Source organism: Megascapheus bottae, chromosome 17 (assembly GCF_031878675.1).
Source record: "Megascapheus bottae isolate mThoBot1 chromosome 17, mThoBot2.hap1, whole genome shotgun sequence".
Lineage (NCBI taxonomy): Eukaryota > Metazoa > Chordata > Mammalia > Rodentia > Geomyidae > Megascapheus > Megascapheus bottae.
Genome location: NC_143525.1, coordinates 40,829,303 through 40,853,531, shown reverse-complemented (window position 1 = coordinate 40,853,531; position 24,229 = coordinate 40,829,303). Strand labels below are relative to the sequence as shown.

Genomic DNA, 24,229 nt, shown 5'->3' with positions numbered 1-24,229 from the left:
GAAGAACTGGGAAAGTCCCTAAAGGCTATGGACAAATATGCCTGTCTTTGAAACAGAAAGGCTTCTCCCTGTGTTTCTATACAGAATGATTCTAGTAATTAAAGATGCCCAACTTATTGATCGCAGGGAAAAATGAGAACCATCAATTTTAAGTCACCTAGGGAATCCTGAGACATTAAAGAGAAGTCCACATGGTTTTGGAAAGTGTATCATGCAGACACCTTTAATATCTGAGATTGGCAGAAGTCTCCAGTGTAATCTGTTTCACTAGATAACCTGGAAAAAGGAGAGGTGCATTACTTTGGCAAGTTGAATATCTGTCTTGAAGATTTGTGGATAATGAAAGTGGTATGGAAATCATAAACAGATTGAGCAATGGATCAGTAATGATTGGTTCTTAGGGCTAGTCTGTTTAGCTTATTTGTTGGCATTCTGGACATAGCAAATTAAGAATGTGTGTATCGAATTTGTGGATCCCAAATTTGGTGTGGTTTTGATTTTCTGGAGAATAGTTCTAAAGCTATGAATGACCAAGTGCATTGGAAAAATAAGCCTATCATAATTAGGGTTGAAATTTAATGAGAATAGATGCTTTCAAAGACCTAAACCTAAGGGAGAACAAATATAGGATAGATAAGTGTGTAAGCAAAATACATGCAGGAGTCAGTAATGGCTACAAATAGAATGTGAGTTAGGAACATACTGTGATTTTGTGAAAACCAACACCATCCTGGTATTTTTCATTCAGTTTTTAAAAGGACTATTGCTGAGCATTTACTATGTATTTTCTTACCTTGACATAGTCATTTATAATTAGAAGGAGGATGTTAGGAGGAAGAAGCTGTTTCATTCATATGATCTGGAGTACACTTAAAGGCCTTCAAATTAATACCTATAGGTCTGTGTATCACCACACTTAACTTCCAGTCTGCATCTCCAGCCTCCACATATTACAGCCTGTTAAGTCTCCTATCTCCAGACATAATGGCATAATGGATGCTTTTTCTTTACCTACATATGTCCTAATCTCTTTTTTCATTGTTGGCTAATAAATTACTCATTGTACTTTCTTTTTCTAAGCAGCTCAGCTACTACCCATAATGCTTTCTTTGTTTGTGCTGGTCTTGGAGCTTAAATTTAAGAAACTAGGTACTGTTTTTGACTGCTTTGCTCAAAGCGAACACTGTCACTTAAAGCTACAACTCCACTTCTGGCTCTTTTGGTAGTTTATTGGAGATAAGAGCACCTTTCCCCCCCCCCAGTCTTTTATTCTCAGGCTTGCTTTGAACCATGATCCTCAGATTTCAGCCTCTTGAAGATGACAGGCATGAGCCACCAGCATCCAGCAATAAGGCATTGTTAATTACACTAACTGAATATGACATGATTTTTCCCTTTATAGGACTTATAATTAGTGTGTGGGAGAAACATGTAAGCTAGATATAATAATGATAAATAAGATTGGGTAAGGTCCATGTGGACCCAAGGGAAGGTGATATTTACTCTTTTGGCTCCTGTCTTTTTTATTTTTATTTTTATCATTCTCTGTAGATAATTTAATTGCATTCATTTAAATCCTCCCTCATTCCCTTTTCTTGCTCTCTTCTTTTTTTCTACCTGATAATTTACCTTCATGGCTCAGACAAATGTCATGTCTTCTGTAATATCTTTCCAAATATTTTCAGATAGAATTATAATGGCTTTATAGACATCAATAGCTGTATGTTCTATAGTATACTATTTGAATTACTGTCAGGCTCTGGTTTCATTGTTTTGTAGTACCTTGATTTATTTACAGTCCTTTGACTGAGCTCCTTGATAGCATGAACCTCAACATTTGTTTCTTACTATGAAACCTAAAAGGGTGCCTGGCATCTAGTTGGTATTGAAGATAAAAGTATTAAATATGAAATAAAAGGCCCACAGGGGACTGGGTGTGGGCTTCTGGGAGAGAATTCACTATATTAGTGTCTAGGAAGGGTATATTCAACCGGTTGTCCTTCATCAGCTTTCTTAAAAGCTTGCTAAAGGAACAAAAAGCAGTTGCTTTTCTGTAATTGCAGGGCTTTTTCTTTTGCTGGAGGAAGTATGGAAACTGATTGGTGGCAATGGCAGAAGTCACAAAATGGTAGCTAGTGGTCTCTTTGGGGCCCAAATTATACATATTATAAATAATTTAAATTTCTGAGTTGTTTTGTAACTTAAAAACAAAGAGACTTACCATAACCTCTACATTTCCAGCTTCTCTTTAATAAATGGAATATGTAATAATAAGCAGAAATAATAAGTGGAAAATGGGACTCTGGGAATATGTTTTCTACTCTAATTAGCTGAAGCTTAATAGGGCTTCTCTCTTTAGGACTCTTGGTTCTAATTATTTTTAAAATTGAGATACAACTTGTAAATTTATCTTTATAAAGTGTGAAGTGTTAATTCAGTGGTATTTAGTGTATTTATAATGCTATGCAACATTGATTGTGTCTAATTCCAGATCATTCCAGTTCTCCAGAAAGAAACCTCACATTTATTAGCTCTCTTTGCTAATTTCTCCGCCTCTTACCCTTAAAAACCATTGATGTACTTTGTCTTTCTAAGTTTGCTCATTAATGAATATAATGTATGAATTAAGTCATACAACATGTGGCATTTTTTGTTTTGCTTCTTTTCCTTAGCATAATGCTTTCAAGACTCATGAAATCATACTTCACTCTTATGGCTGAATAAATTCCATTATATATTAGGATACATATATAAATATATATTGCATTTTGTTTAAACATTAATCACTTATTAGACATTTAGGCCTTTTCTACTCTTTAGTAATTATTACTAATGTTTATGTGAGTATTAGTGAATACATTTTTGATTGAACTCAGTTGATTCATAAGTACAGCAAGATGTAGCTCATTCTGATTCCTATAGTTTATTAATTTAGTACCAGTACTGGGTCTTGAACTCAGAGCCTGGGTACCCCCTTAGCTTTTTCCACTCACTACTGATACTCTACCACTTTACCCACATCCACTTCCAGCTTTTTGGTGGTGGTTGGAGCTAAGAGTCTCACAGACTTTCCTGTATGAGCTGGTTTTGAGTCACACCGAGCTTGCTTTGAGTGATAATTCTCAGATCTCAAACTCGGGAGTATTGAGGACTAAACAGGTATGAACTATAGGTGCCTAGATTCCTATAGTTTTAAATATCTGTGTTAAATGCTTCTTGAGGGCAGAAAGAGTAGAAGTGCACAGCAAGCAAAAAACAGAAAACACAACCCAAAACAGCACAAATGGCAGAAGAGGTCTTGGCCACCTAAAAATGTAAGAAGATGGTATATACCTGGAAGTGGCAAAGAATGCCTATGGAGAGGGGGAAAAGAGCAGAGATGGGGGAAAGAGAAGGCAAGAATCACTGCAGCTTCCCTAGGACATTCTTGTAAGAAAGTAGATAGAGAAAATGGGGGACAGTGAGTAAAGCAGCATGTTATAATAGGACGGCACCAGACTAGCTGCTGAGAGATGTGGGCCTAGTGTTCATCCAGCTAAAGTTTTTTTTTTGGCAACTAAGACTTTGTCAAGTTATTTTCTTGATATCCATATTTCATGTATGAACTGGATATAAAGGAATTACTTATACTATATTATTTCTCATCTCTTTTGTTGTCCCTTGGTTATTCACATATTGTTACAGTATCTTCCCTTGTTATCTGGTATATTGTATATACATTTTTTGTTTATTTGATATAGGATAGGGAAGGGGAAACAAGATGAGGGGAGGGGTGGGAAGAGGGAAATGGGGACAAAAACATGAGAAGGGGTATTAATGTTTGTGAAGTAATGCACCTTCTATCTGGCAAATATAACTGTAACCCTTCTATTAATTACAATAAAAAGTAAAAAAGAAAAGAAAGGAATTAATTAACTTGGCTAGTTTTTCATGGCAATCAAATAATATGAGACATGACAAAATGTTACAAAGTTGAGTAGATAATGCACATGTGAGGAATTAATCTTCCAGTAAATACCTCACATGTGAAGTATTCAGTTATTGAAGTTACTACAAAGATCATGGATAGAATAACCCAGCATTCACGAGAGGCCTGAATATGGGAAGTATCCTCACTGCCAATTAGCTTACTCAGAGGGACTCTGGCTTGTCCATAGTCTTTTACTTCCCAGGCAAGCATAAGAAATATTTTTATCTTCCACATATACATATTTGAGCAAGATCAATTTTCACCATACAGGATTTGAGAAGGTTAAGCATTTGAGGGGGCTGGATACTGCAGTTTTGCTAGGGTCCTATTGCTAAGATGTTTTTCAACCCTTACATTTTTTAAAAAAAAACCTGTTTTTTGTTTTGGTTTTGGTTTTGCCAGTCCTAGGGCTTGAACTCAGGGCCTGAGCATTGTCTTTGGGTTTTCTCAAGACTAGAGCTCTACCACTTGAGCCACAGCACCACTAATGGCTTTTTCTATGTATGTGGTACCAAGAAATTGAACTCGGTCTTTCTGCATGCTAGGCAAACACTCTACTACTAGGCCAAACTCCCGGTCCTGAAAACCCTGTTTTTATGCAACCTTTCTATTCCTACGTCCTCCTCCTCTTTCTTTTCTTCCTCCCTTTTAGTAGTTTGAGACAAGGTCTATAATAACGAAAGATGTCCTGAAACTTGTAATCTTTTTGAGTCAACCACATGAATGCCGGGAGGCTTCTGTCTTATGCCTAGCTATGGCTATACAACTTTTATTTTTTTCATTAGCATAGTAAGTTGTTCAAGGGGAATTTTCATTTTGCCATTTCCATTCATATCGCTATACAGCTTCTATTAATTTTTTTTGTACAAGCTAGATGAGTGATATAATACCTTAAGGGATAACTGGCCAGTAGCAGAGGTTTCCTGGGAGAATAGGGACAAAGGGATGAACTGTGTGTGTCCTGAACGGAGTCTAACATTGCTTGGATTCTTCTAAGTGAAATAATAATAAAAATCACTAATATTTGTTTTTTCTAATGCTTTATGTATTAACTCATTTAATTCTCATTAGAGCCCCATGAAGTAGAATTTTCTGTAGAGAAAGAGATACAAGGGACAAAGAAATAAGTCACTTGTTCTAGTCACAATACAAACAGAATAGATGTGGTCAGGAATCATAGCCAACTGGTCTCCTTGCAAATGAGTGTGTATATGAGGTAGCAGGAAGAACCTCAGGCCTCTATCAGGACACCTGGTGATCCTCATTCCACTGCTCTAATGGAACATTTGTGGCTTGCTCTTGTGGACATCACTTAGCATGCTTTATCTATCATTAAGACTTGTTTGAGCCAGGCACCAGTGGCTCACACCTGTAATCCTAGTTACTCAGGAGGTTAACATCTGAGGATTGTGGTGTGATCCCAACCTGGGCTGGAAAGTCCATGAAACTCACAATAACCACCAAAAAAAAATCTGGAAGTGAAGTTGTGGCTCAAGTGATTGAGCACTAGCTTTGAGCCAGTGCTTAGGCTCTGAGTTCAAGCCCCAGGACTGGCAAAATGGAAAAAAAAAGATGTCTCAACCATTATGTTGAGTTGACAGAGCCAACTGCTGACATGATTCTTAAGTGTAGGAGTAATAGGATACCAATCCTAGGAGTTTTATTTCTTATTTCTACTTTAGTGAAACACCTATGTGAGTAGGCAGGAAGAGAGAAAAAGTGGGAAAAGGGGACAGAAAAGTGGGGGTGGGTGGGAATGACATCAAGCAGGAATGTGCCAGTCAGCGGGGGTAAATTTTCCACTTGGATCCGTGTGGAAACCTGATCCTGCCTCTATTTTTGGTTTCCTCTAACAACCTTTCACCAGATTGGAATTTTTCTGCACCTGTAACACATTTTTAATGTAATAAGTCTAGGAGAAACCAGGTATTATATCATGCTGGGGCCTGCTATGTTCCTAGGAGAAAAAGGAGCACAGACCCCAGTTTATCCCTATAGGGGATTAGTGTATTAGTCACCCTGTAAAAGCTCAATTTATTATGATTTTAAAAATGTTTCTTTTAGCGCTTGCTTATAAAAGGTGAAGAAGGGAGGCACGAATGTGTCTGTGTTCCCTGCCCCCACCTTATTCATACATGCACGTATGCTCTATCAATTTTCTATGAACCCAAATTCCATAAAATCAAATCCAGAGACATTGGCTTTGACCAATTAGCTTAACTTTGCTGTATTGGACTTCGTCTTGGTTTGGGCTGGTGTGAATAATGAACAGGTGAGATTATTCCACTAGATACTCCTCATTTGGGAAACTGAGATTGAAAGTAAGGTAGCTGTTTAAGGTGACTATGAATAGTTACTGGGGCTGAAGCTTGGATTTTCAATGTTCATGTGTGATCAGACCTTCCATCTGTATTACTCCAAATGGACTTTCTTATAGATACATTTCATTGGTTGCATGGAACTCAGTATGAATGCTTTTGCCTTTTTAATCCAGCTGCCAGGAGAGTTCTATACAATTTTGTTGAACACTGAGTTAACCAGGAAGGGAGGGAGAGAGGGAGAGAAGGGAAGGAAAGAGAGAAAAAAATAAAAGAAGGAAAACAGGAAAAGAGAGGAGGGGATTGCTTTAGGGCATGTGTGCCATCCATCCCAAGTTTGTATCTAAGCTGCTTAGTACTCAACCCACAAAATGTGATATAGCATAGAAGAAAGATATGTGCTTCCAATTAGATGATGGGAGTTGAAATCTGTTCTCTAGTTATGTGTCTAATGTCTACTATTAAAAAAATAAAAAAGAAACTCCTACTTGCCTGTATAGTAATGAGCAAAATGTCTAAGGCTGTTGGTTCTTCCGGTGTTGATAGAGACTTCCTCTGGCTTTGCAGCTTTGAGATCTGCATCCACTTGCCGTTAAAAAAGGAGTAAAGCATCTCCACCTCTCTGATGGTGACAATGAGCATGTTTCCATGACGGTCTTTAATGGGCTCATAGTAAACTCTTCCCAAGTTGTGTGTTCCAAGTAAATTCTAGAAACAAATAGATTACTGGTAGCTTAGATGATAAGAGCAAGGCAACGCAATGCAACAAAAGACAGTAGGAATAATTATGTGGTTTCTGAGAAGCTGTTTTTTATTTTTGTTTTTTTTTTAAAGATCTAGACTATGTGGCATCACAGAAATGTGCTTAGAAGAAGCTCAAAGAAAATGTCTCACAATGAACCTAACAAAGATTATAGCAAGAGGCAGAAAAATTACATTTTTTAAAGCAAATTCAGTATCTGTAAATATCTCTTACCCACATAGACACACCAGCACATAAACCTCAGTTACCAGCACTTGAAGACAATCCCAGATGTTTTAAAGAAAAATGCCTGATATTTCAAGTATGCTACTTGTGGAGTTTTCAAGAGATCTACAGTAAGCTAGAACACTATGAGGTGGGGTTGTTCAAAATGAAGAAATGAATTAACAATGTAGCACACTGTGCAGTCCCCCAAATGACTGCACATTCCCTTCAAGATACTTTAATCAGGTGATTGACCTGGTTTGACTTACTTCTGCATTTTAGGGAGTTAAGTTTATTTAAATATTTGTTGAAATTGCTTAGGTCAACTGAGGTAGATAGTACTTTTAGAAAGATAGGAAGGATGCCATATTAAATGTTCAGGAGCCCAGTGAGTGTTGGTGAAATAAATAGCAGTTTTACAAATAAGTGTGTTCAAAGTTCCTAACCTAGAGCATTATGTGATTAAGATACCCCCTCTTATATTACTTAAAATATATGTATATATCCATTGAAAATTCTAAATCTTCTCATCTGCAATGTTATTTTTGTGTACTCACTTAAGTGATGATGAGATGACCTACTAATGTGAAAGGCATTGTAGAACTGGGATTTGTAAGTGTAAATAAGCCAGTCAGCCAATATTCAAATCTATGAAAACACTGTAGTATATGCTCATAGTTAGAGACTATGTATAAAGCCTTTTATTCTTCCTCAGAAAGATCAGACCAGTAATGAATAAGGAATTTCACAAATAATTGTTGATAGAGAAAAATTAATTCAGCAGGCTATTTTTTATTAAAAGATTTTATTAACCCTAAATTTTTACATTATATTTCAAATATCAAGTCTGAAAACAAGTATTCAAGAATGGAATCAATATACATAATCACTGGCACATAAATTTAAGAACAAAATTAAAATTAAGCTGAGAGCTTGTATGTCATAGATGCATATTGACCTATATAATACATCAATGTCTATAGAATATATATCCCATCATAGATGTATATATCTATATAGTTATATTTATATCTCCAAGATCATTTCAGTGACCTTGAGTACCTGAGTATTGAGTCATCGCTCTTGTACTGTTAGGATCTAATGTCCACATATCAAGGAGACCATGCGCCTTTTGTTCCTTTGGTCTTGGCTTATCTTACTCAGCATGATTTGCTCAAGTTTCATCCATTTCCCAGTGAATGTCATTATTTTATCTTGTCTGGTGGCTATGTAGAACTCCACTGTATATATGTACCACATTTTTATATCCATTCATCTGTAATGGGCATCTGGGTTGTTTCCATCACTTGGCTGTTGTGAATAGTACAGTGATGAACATGGCTGTGCAGGTGTCTTTATCTACCATGGGTTATGATGCTCAGGGTAGATGCCTAGGAGTGGTATGGTTGGATCATAGAGAAGGTCTGTTTTTAGTTTTTTGAGGGACCTCCAAACTGCCTTCCAGAGTGGTTATGCTAGTTTACATTCCCATCAGCAGTGCAGTAGGGTTCCTGTTTGTCCACATCCCTGCCAGCATTTGTTGTTGTCTGAGTTCAGAACATTGGCCATTCTGATTGGGGTAAGGTGGTATCTTAGGGTTGTTTTTATTTGCATTTCCTTTATGACCATGGAGGATGAGCATTTTCTCATATGTTTCTTTGTCGTTTTTAACCTCTTTCTCTGATAAGTCTCTCTTCAGTTCCCTAGACCATTTAGTCATTGGTTTGTTGGGATTGGGGGAGGGGGATTAGTTTCTTGAGTTCCCTGTAGATATTGACTATTAAGCATTTATCTGATGTATTATTGATAAATAATTTTCCCCAGTTATTTGCTGGCTTTTTACTTTAGTAGCTTCGTCTGTACAGAAACTTTTTATTTTTAGGCTGTCCCATTTGTCAAGTCTCTCTTCAATTTGTTGTGACCCTGGGACTCTGTTTAAGAAGTTTTGGCTGTGCCTATGAATTCCAGTGCCTTTCCTACTCTTGTCTTGTCTTCAGGTCTGATATTGAGATTTTTGATCCATTTTGAGTTAGTGTTCATGCATGGTGACAGGCTGGGATCAGTTTTTAGTTTTCTGCATGTGGCTGCCCAGTTTTCCTAGCACCAATAATTGAAGAGGCTGTATTTATTCCACTGTATATCTCTGGCTTGTTTAGCGAATATAAGTTGACTATTGGTATATGGTTTTATTTCTGGATCTTCTATTCTTTTCCATTAATCTTCTGGTCTATTTTTTGTGCCAGTGCCATGCTGTTTTTGTTATAGTAGAGTTTGAATTCTGGTAGTGTAATACCACCCTCATTGCTCTTTTTGCCTAAAATTGCTTTGCCTATTCTAGGTCTTCTGTTGTTCCACATGAACCTTTGGATTATGCCTTGTATTTCAGTAAATCCTTGGGATTTTGATGGGGATTGCATTGAAATTGTATATCAATTTTGTCAGTATGGCCATTTTCACAATGTTGATTCTACCTATCCATGAGTATTGGATGTCTTTCCATTTTCTAGTATCCTCTTTGATTTCTTTCTTTGGGCTTTTATAGTTTTAATTAAATCATTCCTTTAATCCTTGGTTGGGTTAATTCCTAAATATTTTATTCTTTTTGGGGCTATTGCAAATGGGATCATTTTCTTGATTTCTCTTTCTGTTTTTTTGTATTGTTGGTGTACAGAAAGGCTACTAACATTTGAAGGTTGATTTTGTATCCTGCTACTTTGCCAAAGTGGTTTATTAGTTCTAAGAGTTTGGGAGTAGAATTTATTGGGTCGTTCAGGTAGAGGATCAGGTCATCTGCAAATAAGGATAGCTTAATTCCTTCTTTCCCCATGTGTATCCCTTTAATGTCCTTCTCATATCATATTGCTCTGGCTAAGGATTCCAGCACTATGCTGAAGAGTAGTTCCTATCTTGTTCCTGATTTTAAGGTTAATAGTTTTAGTCTTTCTCCATTTAGTATGATACTGCCTATAGGTCTGTCATAAATGCCTTTAATTATTTTAAAGAATGTACCTCCTGTTTCTATTTTCTCTAATGCTTTCAACATGAATGGATGTTGTTTTTGTCAAATGCCTTCTTGGCGCTTGGAGAAATTATCATATGATTCTTAACCTTAATTCTATTAATATGATGTATTATATTAATTGATTTGCGATTGTTAAATCAGCCTTGTATCTGTGGGATGAAGCCTACTTGATCACAGTGTGTAATTTTTAAAATTTATCTCTGGATTCTGTTGGCTGGTATTTTGTTGAAAAGCTTTGCGTTTGTGTTCATCAGAGAGACTGATATGTAGTTTTCTTTTTTTGTTGGGTTCTTCCCTGGTTTGGGGATGAGTGTGATATTGGCTTCATAGAATGAGTTTGGGATGGCTCGCTCTGCTTCTGTTTCTTGAACAAGTTTCAAGAGTATAGGTATTAACACATCTTTAAAAGTCTTATATAATTCTGCAGTGAAACAATCTTGACCTGGGCTCTTCTTTTTCCATATATTTTTATTGTAATTGTAATTGATAGAAGGGTTACATTATATTCGCCAGATAGAAGGTGCATTACTTCACAAACATTGATATCCTTTCTCATGTCTTGGTCTCCATTTCCCTCCTCCAACCCCCGCCCTTCATCTTGTTTTCCCCATTCCCTATCTGATTGCAAATTACCAAATAAGCATATATACAATATATCAGATAACAAGGTGAAATACTGTAACAATATGAGATAATCAGAGGACAGCAAAAGAGATGAGAAATAACATAGTACATTAAGGACAACAATCACTCATTATATGGCTTTTGTTTCTATATCCTGGAGGTCCTTTCATTAGCATCATCCTACATGGCCTTATGTATCTAGGTTTTGCTCTATTGTAAATCTCTGCTAGAAGATCCCAAGATTTCTACTGATTATGACAAATGAGGGAAATCATTGAGCCTATGTTCCTTTTGAGTCTGGCTTACTTCACTTAATATGATTTTTTCTAAGTCTTTCCATTTCCTTACAAATGAGGCGATGTTTTTTCTGATAGCAGCATAGAATTCCATTGTGTATAAATACCACATCTTGTTGATACACTCATCAACTGAGGGGCATCTGGATTGGTTCCATATCTTTGCTATGGTAAGAAGTGCTGCGATGAACATCGTTGTGCTAGTGGATTTAGTATGTGCTTATTTCTGGATGATTGGGTAAATGCCAAGTAGTGGAATTGCTGGGTTATAGGGGATCTGTGTTTAGTCTTTTGAGGTACTGCCATACTGCTTTCCATAGTGGTTGAACAAGTTTGCATTCCCACCAACAGTGTAGTAGTGATTCTTCCTGGCCACATCCCCTCTAACATCAGTTATTAGATTTCTTGATCATGGCCATTCTAACTGGAGTGAGGTGGAATCTTAGAGTTGTTTTGATTTACATTGCTTTTGTGGCCAGAGATGTTGAGCATTTCTTCATGTGTCCATAGGCCATTCTTATTTCTTCTCCAGAGAAGACTCTCTGTAAGTCTCTGGCCCATCTTTTAATGGGATGCTTGTTTCTTTGGAGATTAGTTTTGGAGTGAGTCAATTTTTTGAGCTGTTGATATATTTTAGATATGAAGCCTTTGTCCATTGTATGGTTAGTGAAGATCTTCTCCCACTCTGTAGGCTTTCTAGTTAGTGTTCTAGCTATGTCCTTTGCCATACAGAAGCTCTGCAGTTTAATGCAGTCCCACTTATTCAGACTTTCTCTGATTTGTTGTGATTCTTGGTTCTTATTAAGAAAGTTTTGACCTGTGCCAAGGAGACCTAGTGTATCTCCTATTTTTTTCTTGTAGAGGTTTCAGTGTATCTGCTTTCACCTCGTGGTCTTTGATCCATTTGGAGTTAATCCTGGTGCAGGATGACAAAGAAGGATCCACTTTTAGTTGTCTGCAGGTGCTTAACCAGTTCTGCCAGCACCACTTGTTGAAGAGGCTCTCTTTCTTCCATTTTATTTTTTTGGCTCCCCTATCAAAGATTAGGTGGCCACAGGCCTGTGGTTTAATATCTGGGTCCTCAGTTCTATTCCATTGGTCTTCAGGCCTGTTCTTGTGCCAGTACCAAGCTGTTTTGGTCACTATAGCTCTGTAACAGAGTCTAAAGTTTGGTATTGAAATTCCTCCTGCACTGTTCTTTCTGCTAAGAATTGTTTTTGCTGTACAGGGTCTTTTATTATTCCTTATGAAATTTTGAATGGCCTCTTCTATTTCTTTAAAGAATGACATCGGGATATTGATGGGTATTGCATTGAATTTGTAGATAGCCCTTGGCAAGATTGCCATTTTCACGATGTTAATTCTTTCAATCCAGGAGCATGTTGAGGTTTCCATTTCCTCAGTTTTGCTTTAATTTCCTTTTTTAGGGTTTTAAAGTTTTCATCAAAAAGGTCCTTTACATTCTTAGTTAATTCCTAGGTACTTTCGTTGAAGATCTTGAGGAGTATTGGTGTGAGTTCTGCTTTGAAGACCTTATAGAAATGAGTTGTAAATCCATTTGGCCTTGGGCTTTTCTTGGAATGGAGATCTCTTATTGCCATTTCTATTTCATTGGTTGAAATAGGTCTGTTTACTTAGAGTAAGTCTTCTTGGTTCAGTGGGGGTATGTTAATATTGCCTAGAAATTCATCCATCTCTTCTAGATTCTCAAATTTGTTGGCATAAAGGTTTGAAAACTATTCCCTTATGATGCTCTGGATCTTGGTAATTTCTGACATAATATTACCATTCTCATCTGTGATTTTGTTAATTTACTAGTTTGTAATAACCTTCCTTGTTTCTTCTCACTCATTTTAGTTTGAAGTCTTTTTTATCTGATATTTGGATGGTATCTCCAGCCTGTTTATGGGGGGGCATTAGATTGACCTCTTTCTCCAGGCCCTCCTCAATACCAATTAGCCTTAACTTAGGCTTCTTAATTGTATCTTGGACCTCCTGAAGCGTTCTCTCATATTTCCTAGATTTGGTTTGACTTATTTTCTGTTCTTTCTCTATAACAACTAGATTATCTTCAACCCCGGAAATTCTCTCTTCTGCATTGTCTAACCTGCTATCAATACTTTCTATTTTATTCTTAATTTCCCTTTCTTCCAATTGCTCATTTTTGATGCCTTGTATCTCTTGTTTTAGATCATGTATGGATTTCTTTAACTCCTTGATTTCCATTTGAGTGGTTAGCTCAGCAGCTTGACTCTCATTGTTGATTTTTTGGAGTTGGGTCAGCTTTTTGTTTGTGGATTCTATGAATTCGACCATTTTACTTTGTCTAGCTTCCTTATGTTCACGTACATCCTTTATTGTGACCTCCTTTATGGCTTCCTCATGTTCACATATCACTTTCTTTATGGTTTCATCTCATTTAGATATGGCTTCCTCACGTATATCTTTCTGTATGTTTTGACAGTTTTCATTAATCATGTTTATCAATTGCCTTTGTATAGCATTTAGAGGACTCTCCTGCAGTTTTGCCATTGACTGCTCTATTACTTGTTTATATTGGATGGGAGAATCTATTCCTTGATTTACCAATGTTTTTGAGTTTCTTGTTCTGCCCATTTGAAAATGGGAGCAAGATAAATACTGCACAGGATTACAGTTTTTCAAATATAACAAATCTAGAGCTCTTTAGCTGGCCAGGCAATAGATGTTCACAATTTTAGATTGATATTATCCTCTTTTTGTGTACTTACAGACAAATCTAATACCACCATCAGTCATCGTTTTATGACCAAACCCCCCTTCCCACAATCCAATCTCTATTGTATTTAGGTCCCTCTTGACCTATAGTATAATTGAACACCTAGATATACAGTATTGCTCAACAACCATCAACTGTAGACTTGCAGTTGAAGAAATCCAGGACTATTGCAGTGGAAGTAGTTGAATAGGTTCATAGTAGCTCATATCAGCACACATCAGCCTAATCCTTCTCCTGAAAATGTTCTAGGAAACCTCCAATAAACACAGAAAACAGTAAAAAGCTTTACTTGCAAATTTAAGTTTATAAGTGTATGATCTAAATATGTCTGGGCTATATGATGGGCTAAGGTGAGGCTGCTAAAGTGTTTGAGCCTTCTGGAGTTTTAATCCTAAAGAAAAAGCAGTTGGGGCCTGGGAGTGTCTCCTAGTGATAGAGTGCTTGCCTAGCATATATGAAGCCTTGGATTCAATTATTTGGTTCCGTATACCCAGAAAAATCTAGAAGTGGAGCTGTGGCTCAAGTGGCAGAGTGCTAGCCTGAGAAAAAAGTGTCCAAGAACAGTGCCCAGGCCCTGAGTTCAAGCCCCAGGAGTGACAAAAAAAAAGAAAAAAGAGGAAGAAGAGTTAAAGGGATATGTTAGTGGTCCAATCAAGTTGATGGCTCAGTGTGAAAGAAAAGAGTAATCTAATTGAGCACAGTCATCATAGCCCCTCTCTAAGACCTGTGCTTCGAGTTGGAGAAGATTCTGTCCCAACAGTGAGTTGAAATGAAGAATACTGTTTGCTAAAATGTCTTGAGATTATTCAGCTCACAAGTCTGTATACTGCCCATATATAATGGAGCATAGCAAAGAGTGGCAAAAATAACCCTTATGGAAATACATCATTGTTACTAGCATTCAGGGTTGACTTATTATAATTAAAATTGGTCTTCTGTTTTTATTTTATACCATGGCTGGTATGCCTCAACTACACAACAGTTTATGTAGATTTCTTTAAGGAATGAAGGATTTCTGGAGCTCATGTAACTTACAGCTTTGTAGATAGATACTCATCTCTGACAAGGTTCTGTGATTCCTTAAAGACTCTACTGTAGCAGATGTGTGTGTTTATGCTAAGATCTACAGATTAAAATCATACCAGAATCAATGAGAGGACAATTTAGAAGAGCTTGGTTAGAATCTAGTGTCATTTCTAAGAGAAATTCTACGATTCCTGCAGAGTTTAGAAACTTAATCTGATTTTACTGATAATAAATATTAGCTGTACCCTTTTTTTTCTTGTTTCTTTTTTTGGCCAGTCCTGGGCTTGAGCTCAGGGCCTGAGTACTGTCCTTGGACTTTCTCAAGGCCAGAACTCTACCACTTGAGCCTCAGTACCACTTCCAGATTCTTTCTATGTATGTGGTATTGAGGAATCTAACCTGGGTCCATGCTAGGCAAGCACTCTACCACTAGGCCAAACTCCAGGCTCAGTTGTACTCTTTTAAGAATTAAAAAATAGCCAATGTTTTATCAAAAGCACCATATCAACGAACTTTTTCTAAAAACCTACTGTTCTCTGTTTATCCCTCCACACACACACATATGCACAGGCTGTTGGAGTAAATTTAGTAATTTAGTCAAAATCCTCTTGTTTGCGAGTGATGAAACCAAGACCTGGGAAGGAGAACTGAGTCAGTTGTTTAGTATCAAATCTAGAACTCAAATCTCTTTCCTCTTTGTTCAGGGGGTCCTGCCAGAGTCACAGGTTCCTCACATGTAGATACACTACTTATAGTATTTAAGAAGTTTCATGTGTTAGGAATCTGAAAGAGGAAGGAGCCCATTCTTTTCCTTGTATTTAGGACTGATGAATATCCCAAGCTTCAAAACAGTTTCTTTGAGGGCCTGGGTTGAAGCCTAGTCCCTCACCTGTAGCTGGGCTGTTGCAGCAAGCATCTTCTGCCGAGTTTGAAGCACTGTGGATGAGGACATGGAGATAGGCACACTCTGCCTCAGCCATCTTATGTCTTCCCACATACAAGACAGCTGCAAAAGAAGTCACGAGGTCATATCATCGTCCAAGCCAGTGTATGATTTAGGTTGTGGCATCAAAGTGAAGCAGGGAGAAGGAAACCTGACCCCTGATGTTTGTTCTCCAGGCCATTTTCAGATACATGCGAAACAACTTTTTGATCTCTGTCCAATTGGAAAAAGATCTGAATGCTAATGAAACAGTCAGATCCACATTTTAGTCTTTGCCAAATGATCCCATAACTCAGAATAGTGGAGACACAATCTGACAGTATGCAAGCTTCTTCCCTTTGAAAATGTAGTGTAGATACTACTTTGGCATTTTTTTTTTAATGGCACAGGGCATACTAGGGCTAAGGGGGAGCTTTGGGATAAATTACTTCTACCCACAAACTTTGATCACTGAAGTCTCAACTAAGGTTTCAGAGATTTATGTCCAGTAACACTGGTGCAAAGTGAGGAAAATGAAATTAAAACTCACTATACCTTTGTGAACCACAAAAAATCTTGCATAATGGAGCTGGTGTGAGAATCGTCTATTTCAACAATCGGTATTTGATCTTCATTGGTGACTAACATATTGTCTTTATAATAAAATATAACAGCTATGTAAAGCCCCCTGAAAAGAAAAGTCAAAATAAAAAAAATGTTCTCAACAATCTCCCCTACTAGACTTGAGCCTTAGGGGGGAAAAACATTTCTGGACATGATAAAAGATGAGTTTAAAATATACCTAGGAACATAGTTTTTTTAAATATGTATTACAAGTTTACTGGAATTCAGAGAGATGACCATATTTTCCAAATTATCAGGAGAAGCATTCCTTTAATAAAACATAAATTTCGACTACATTTTTGCTCAGAAGCAAGATTAGCTATATAGGACCCACCGTTTTAAGGTCTTCACAAACTTGTTTGAAGAATGAAATAGGTGTTTCAAGCTCCTGGATACTGACTGCTTGCGGCCTGTAGTTTGTAATTTTGAACTTTCTGGAACATAAAAGCCAAATTTATTTTGAATTTTGTGTGACAAAACATTTATATTCCTGCCTTCTCACCATTTGTTTCCTAAGTATCTTTTACCAGTGTTACATAAAGATCCTTCTCATTTGTTCCTACAAGAAGCTATGATCCCTTGCAATGTCAGTAGTTAATTAATGAATAACAACTCAAAAGTGTTGGTGATAAGTGATATTTATAACTCCAGTGGAAACCACTTGCATGTTTTACTTGATTTATTACCAAGTAGGATAAAAAGAAATGCAATCAACTTTTTATTGCTCCCCCTTCCTTTTAGTTTCCTTTTAGCATTCATATACTTCTCAATATGGCTAAAGCTCTCCATCTTAGTTTATATATTCCATTAATTTTTGCACTGTAAAATTAATGTAAGCATATGGAAAATGTAAGAGGAAGGGAGGGGAAGTAAACAAAATCTTACCAATATTTATCTTATATTTAACTGTTATAAGCATCTTGGGAATTTTTCCTAGTATGTACATTGACATACAAAAATAGCTGTAGGGAAAGGTATGATTGTCATCTTATTATTTAGCAGAAGCAATTGAGACTATGAAATGAAATGAATTTCTTAAGTAATTAGCATCTAAGACATTCACTCATTCATTAAGAAAAGAGTTTTGGGGAAACTACTATGTGTGAGCCTCTGAAGGTTCAAGGGTGAGCATACAATCCATTGCTTGATTCAGCGCTTCTCTTTCCAACTTGGAGCTCTCATTAAAGCAGAATTCCTAGACTTCCTGTAGCAGTCCTTGTAAACAATGTTCCAGTGGAGCTGGACTGGATGCTCACCGATGTCAACTGTTACATTCTATGCAATGAAGAGAAGCTGAAGTTTAGAAGCCAAAGTTTAGACATGTCACTAGGTATGTGAATATGGTCTATATTATTGCTGTTAGTCAGAGAAACCAGACAGATGGCTCATGGCTAAGGCTCAGTGTGGCTTTTTCTCTGTTATAGTTGACTGATGAAGGTATTCATACAAGTTTCAAACTGGAGCTGGTAAAGTTATTCCTCAACAAAACAAAATTATTTCTGATTTGAACACAAGTTTGGCATTGTGAAATGATGCTTCTGAACCTTCTTGTGAAATTCTGCGTAGCAAACAATTTTATTGTATACCACTCTCTCCTAAACTTCACTAAAACCTGAGGAAAGATTAAGAAAAAAAATAAAAGGGAAACAACATTAATTTATAAAGGCAAGTAGGAGGGAAAGAAGACAAAAGCAAGTGAATTTTGGTATCTGGAAAGCAGATGGACAGATGGATTCAACAGACTTGAGAAAGATGAAGCCCAAGCCTCCAGTGGAGAAAGCTGAGAAGTAACTTGATTTACCCCATGGGCACCATGGGTTGCTAGAAGTGTGTGTGTGGGGGGGAGGGAAGGTGTGGTTATATAAAGTTAAAATCAGAAGGACTTTAAAAAATCTGTTTAAAAGGCAATTAGGCTTCTTGAAATCCTTTCCTGCTGCATAGTTGGACAAATAAAATACTTCTTTATAACAAAAGAACTGTGGCTTATTTTCTGAAAAACAACAAAGCAAGTACAAAACAAAAACTTGTGGCCCATAAAACCATGTCTCTAGAATAAATAAGTTAGAGGACATAAGATTTGGTAGAAAATTGGGTGATTGTGGCGGTGATAATATTATTTAAAAAAAAGATGAAATGAAAATTTCCATCTATGGTGTTTCCCTAGTTGGTTTTTAGAACACTGACATCCAAGCTTATAGCCTCCATGGAGGACACTAGAATAAACTTTTCTGGAGAGAGTTTGACTATCCTAAGAGAATTAGACATACACACCAATAAAAAGATTGTGCCAGATTACCCTATATTGAAGCTTATATACAAAGTGCCTTGTCCAAGTTTTCAGGACTTCCCCAGTAGCTATTCATTTGCTCTTAATATGAGTAGATAGCAGCTGAGAAATAAACCCAATATGCAATACAAGCGGTAAAATCACATAAACAAAGGAGCAACTTAGAGGAAAGACGATGGTGAGAAAAGAAAATACAAATGAATTAAAAATACTAATATCCTAAGACATAACATATTGCATCCTAATTAAAAGGAGAGGGGCCTATTAAAAGAGCCCATCTAGATAAAAAAGAGCATTGACAATAAAAATATTTTATTAAAAACTTAAAAATCTAATAGGAGGTTTAGGATAAAGTTTCTGAAAAAAAAATGTTACAAAAGGACAAATCATGTAAACTAGAAGCAAAGACAATTAAAGGACTAGTAGATCCAAAAGTTGAATGAATGGCAAGAGTTCTAGTAGGAGGAGAGGAAAAAAAAGGAGAAAAAGGAATCACTAAATAACAAAATATCCTACAAGTACTGAAAAGACTTCAAGAGGGCCCAGTACAACAGACATCAGACCATAAGGCATGCCACAGAGAAATTTTAGAACTTTGAACTTAAAGGAAAACTGAAAAAATCTTCCAACAAGAAAACTATGAATGAGAATACCTGGAGCCTCTGCCTTCAGAATAAGAATAGTATCAGACGTATCAGCCCTGAAAACTCACAGACATGAAGCAATGCTTTCAAAATCTGAAGGAAGCTGTTGCATCTGAGGATTTTATACTTGTTAAAACCCAGAGTAAATGCTTATGACCACCTCCACAGACATGAAAAAAAAATAGCTCCCAAGCACATTCCCAGGAAGCTACAAGAGGAAAGACCGTACCAAAGGAGAAGAAAAATATGAGATACAAAAACAAAGAAATCCAGTATTGGAGAGTGACAACAAGTATCCTCAATATGGTGTTGAAAGTCAATCCCAGGGTGACAGCTGTGCAAGGGGCATGGAAGCAACCAGTTACCTGTGTAGAAGAGAGCAGGACATAGGCTCCATGAGGTTACTCAACAAGATACAATTGACACAACTCCTAATGTATTTGACTGTTGTTGATAAATTTGCAGAATGATTTGGGGATGATTATTACCACATAGGAAAAGGAAGCAAACATAATAAAAATTATTATTAACTATAGGAAGACAGAAAGCTTTCCAATAAAGGTAAAGATTCATAAAATTTACATTATAATTTATGTATAACACTAATATTACTAAGATCCAATGCAAATATATTAGGATAATGAGAAGATAGAAATTGTGTGCACACACAAAGGGGCAGTATAGGGAAAATGAGTTAAACCACTTTTGAGGTAATACATAAAAATGAAAAAGTGAAGTATAAGAAATATGACAGCCGGGCGCAGTGGCTCACACCTGTAATCGTAGCTACTCAGGAGGCTGAGATCTGAGGATCAAGGTTCAAAGCCAAAAGGCACAAAATGACTTGAGACTCTCATCCCCAATTAACCCCTAGAAAATGGGAAGTGGGGCTTGGCTCAAGGGTAGGACAGTAACCTTGAGCTTAAGAGTACAAGGACAACACCCAGGCCCAGGGATAGGGTGGTAGCCTTGAGCTGAAGAGCTCAGGGTCAGTGCCCAGGCCAAGTTCAAGCCCCATGACCCACAACAAAGAAATAAATATGACAAATATAACATGTTACTTAGTCATATTAAGACAATATTAAAAGAACTAGCTAAAGGAGTTAAGAGATTGCTTTGGAGCCACAAGAAATGGAGGTTAGAAGAAATTGATTTTTCTCCTTTCTACAAAAATGAGCTTATTTTAAGTAATCCAAACCATAATCAGTGGATGAACGAGGTGTACATAATTATTGCCTACATTTTATAGATAAGGAAGTAAAGCAGAGAAGTTTGGAATCCTGGCTCAGTGTGACACAGCCAGTAAAAGTCCACCCTGGATTTTAACTCAGGCAGTCTGACTTTAGAGACACATAGGATCATATGTCACTGACATAAAAATAAAGCTTAAAAAAAAACTAAAAGAAAAGAAAAAATTCTTTTATCAGTTGAGTAAATGGGCCATGCAAGATCAAACATTCCAGTACTCTTCCATTCTGGGCATTTCTGGGGCTATTGTCTGTGTGGTGCCATTTGACTGATTCTGGCCAATGGGTTTGGCGCTTTGGTGACATGCACAGTTTTGCCCAAGTAAGATCTTGAGCTCATTTTGCTCTCTAGAAGCAAGTGTTTGAGAGGTGTTAACAACACAGAGGGTAAGCTTGCAGCTGAACAGTGTGTGGAGGTGGGAGAGTGTGGGTTGGGGTTGATACACAGTACCAGGAAAATTAGGAGCGATTCTTTTGGTTGGTGCAGCATAATGTAGCCCATTCTAATTGATCCAGGGCCTAAACTTATTTTCTCTAAATGTTCACTATGGCATCTGTGCTATACTTTTCTGGCGCAGAGAGCATATGCTCATTTTCTGTTCCCTAAAGGCAGTTGTTCTGTAGCTTGAATATGAGGGAGTTTGTTTTATTCATATTAGTATGTCTAGCACCTGACATGTAGTAGACAGGGTTTTAATTAATGTTGTTTTACAGGGTGAATAACTAAATGGTAATTAGAATTCACTTCTATAGGATACTACTGTGGTGAAAAGAATTTCCCTTTGAATATTTTTGTATATCTTAAGGAAATAAACTATATGCATGATAAAATTCAGTTAACATTTCCCTTGCATTTTTGAATATGCAGATTATCTGTGCCCATTTCTTTAACCAAAATGCTGTAATGAGTGTGATGTTTAGTACTGCTTACATAGCATTTTGATAGAAAACGTTTCTGTATTTCGAATTTACTGTGGATTCAGTGAGTACCTCAGTTCAATACAGAGGAGACATTTATTGTATTTTAATTCTAGAATGTATCATTAAGGCACTCAGTATCGAGAGTGGCTCCACCCTTCATCTGGAAGAATGTGGAAGAAAACTAAGCTAGTGCTTGCAAGATGAGGTCATAATCCATAATCTGATTTAATCCTCATAACAACTCAAAATGTTAGCTGCTGTTATCCTGAGTTTTCAAGGAAGCTCTGGCTTAGAGAGTTTAATTTCTTTCTCTAAAGACACACAACTAGTAAATGAAACAAGTAATTTTTTTCTCACTGTAAAGTTTATAAAGGTTTAATTGTAAAGCTTTATAACAGTTTATGTCCCTAATAAATCAAAAGTATCTCAGTATAGTTAAATATTTTAAAACACATTTTATAGTTCTCTGTAAGCAACATTTACACAATTCTCTGTTTATCTTTTAGGCTTAAAATTATGGTAAATAATCTTAGCATCATTACTTGTGTGTGTGAGGTACTTGGTTTTGTTTTGGCATATTATAGGTCAGATTTTCCCATAGTTTTGCTTTAGAATATTAATTCTATGAGAAAAGTTTTACATGACTAAAGATATTTGGAAAATGCTTGTTTAGCCAGTCTTACTATGCCTCTTTATTAGGGTATTTAATATTTTAATGTTTATTTTTACCTATCCAAGAAAAGCAAGAAGTCTGTGATATTTCCAAAGCTTATCTGACAAGACAAACTTTTAAAAAATTGTATAAAATAAAGTGTTTGGAGTTCATTTCAACATAAAAATTCCTCTTTTGGAGAAATGCTATCTCATGCTTTATTAAATCTTTCCTTATAGTGTGTGTACATTTATATCTGTTTCAGAAAATCAGCACATGAAGAAGTTGAATAGAAATTATAGAAATATTTGGGTTTTCCAGACAATAATTTCCAGATTATTAGATAGTAAACTAATAATAAGAGCATCTGAATTTTCAGACAATATAAGAAAATCCCTCTTCATCATGTATTTTGGTCAGTGTAGAATGTTAAGGTTCTCTTTTAGATAAATTCTTCCTAGAGATCTAGGGATGAAAATTACACTTGGGTGTTGTTTGAGTGAGGCAGCTATGTAAAAGCTGCTTACATACTCAAAAGGAATTTTTTTTTCAAATACTGTCCTCATATCTAGATGGAACCAATATTTCTGAAAGTTCCTGTTTACATAGCTATACACTAATTAGGAAAACTTTTCTAGTCCCAGTCCAGCTAGCCTAGCGTCTTAGTTTCAACTGTGAATTTCTTGCCCATTTGGCCCAGCAGTGCCCCGAATCTAGGGAGCACAATGTAGTTGGAGATCTGATGGGAGCATGGAAAATGAAAACTTTATGGAGGCTTTAATTCTCCAAATAAAACTAAGTGCTTCTTCCACGAATCATTACACAGATCAGAAACCTGACCCTGTCCCATTTGTACAGCCCAGCAGCAGAGAGGCGTTTAAAAGCATCCAGAGATTCTTTGGGTGCAGTTAGCTAAAATCTAGAGGACGTAAGTTCCACTTTCTTCCAATGGAGGACTAAAGTTCAGTGGAGTTCAAAATTCAGTGTCCAGGCTTCATGTGAAGCTGGAAGACAAGATGGACTTGGATCCAGAAAACCTGTGATGGAGTCTTGATTCTGTCTTTTCCTGGTGCTGTGACCCAGAGAAAGTCACTTATCTTCAGTTGTGACTGCCAAATCACAAGATGAAGAAGAGCTAGTTGTGAAGTGAGGTGTGAAGTTGTATAGAGCTAGGTGTGAAATTGTATTATAAACTATGTTTTCAATAAATTGGAAAGCTTATTATTATTGTCATTATAGTTGTTTAAACTCTGGCAAGGATGCATGGAGAGTTTTCCTTGGGAGTGAAAATGTTGAGTGAATATACTGAAAGATCCAGCACTACAAAGGAGTCTTGTGATGGGACAATTCAAAGAGAAGGGAGCTATTGATGACTGCTGTTTTTCCTGTGCTTAGTTTTCAAACTGTTCATATGGAGAGAGAGTGGGAAAGAAAGAAAAGGGAGGGAAAGAAAGGGTAGTCTCTGCTGAAGGGTTAAAGCAAGATAGTGCTGTAAAGTGATTCCAGATGTACAAATATTAATATCTCTCGCTCCCTGATGAATGAGAAGGTATGACCCAGCTACGAAACTGCTAAAATTACCGGCGCCACTGAGACCTCAGTCGATGGTCCAATGCAGATTTTATCCTTACCCCGGCAGCTGTAATGCTGATGAAGGGTGCGGACCTGCTGCAGCAGACTCTCCAGAACTTCACTCTGTCCCTTGTGTCTAGGCTGTCTGTCGTCATAGTCTTTCCAGTCTATTGAACAAAAGAAACAAATGGGAAATTTTAAAGCCGAGGCAGCTACTTCCTTGCCCTGCCGCGGGAGCTGGGGTTTGCACACATTACCCACAGGCTCCTCGGATGAGCAGTCAGTACACGCAGAGCTAGCTGGCAGTGCCAACTATTTGGAAGCTGCCATTGTTCAGAGTCCTCTGAAAAATAGTAATTGTGGTTGATTTCTTATTCTG

The 24,229-nt window shown here is 36.9% G+C and overlaps 1 protein-coding gene across 1 annotated transcript in view; it reads right to left on the bottom strand.

Moving 5' to 3' along the window:
* Positions 1-24,229, bottom strand: part of Ankfn1 (ankyrin repeat and fibronectin type III domain containing 1) — a 158,344-nt gene that overhangs the window by 52,153 nt on the left and 81,962 nt on the right. Inside the window, exons 8-12 of the mRNA XM_090351739.1 lie at positions 23,910-24,017; positions 16,862-16,961; positions 16,459-16,591; positions 15,871-15,987; positions 6,781-6,996 (exon numbers count right to left, since the gene is read on the bottom strand). Coding sequence (XP_090207865.1) covers positions 6,781-6,996; positions 15,871-15,987; positions 16,459-16,591; positions 16,862-16,961; positions 23,910-24,017 — 674 coding nt within the window. The remainder of the gene's footprint in view (positions 1-6,780; positions 6,997-15,870; positions 15,988-16,458; positions 16,592-16,861; positions 16,962-23,909; positions 24,018-24,229) is intronic.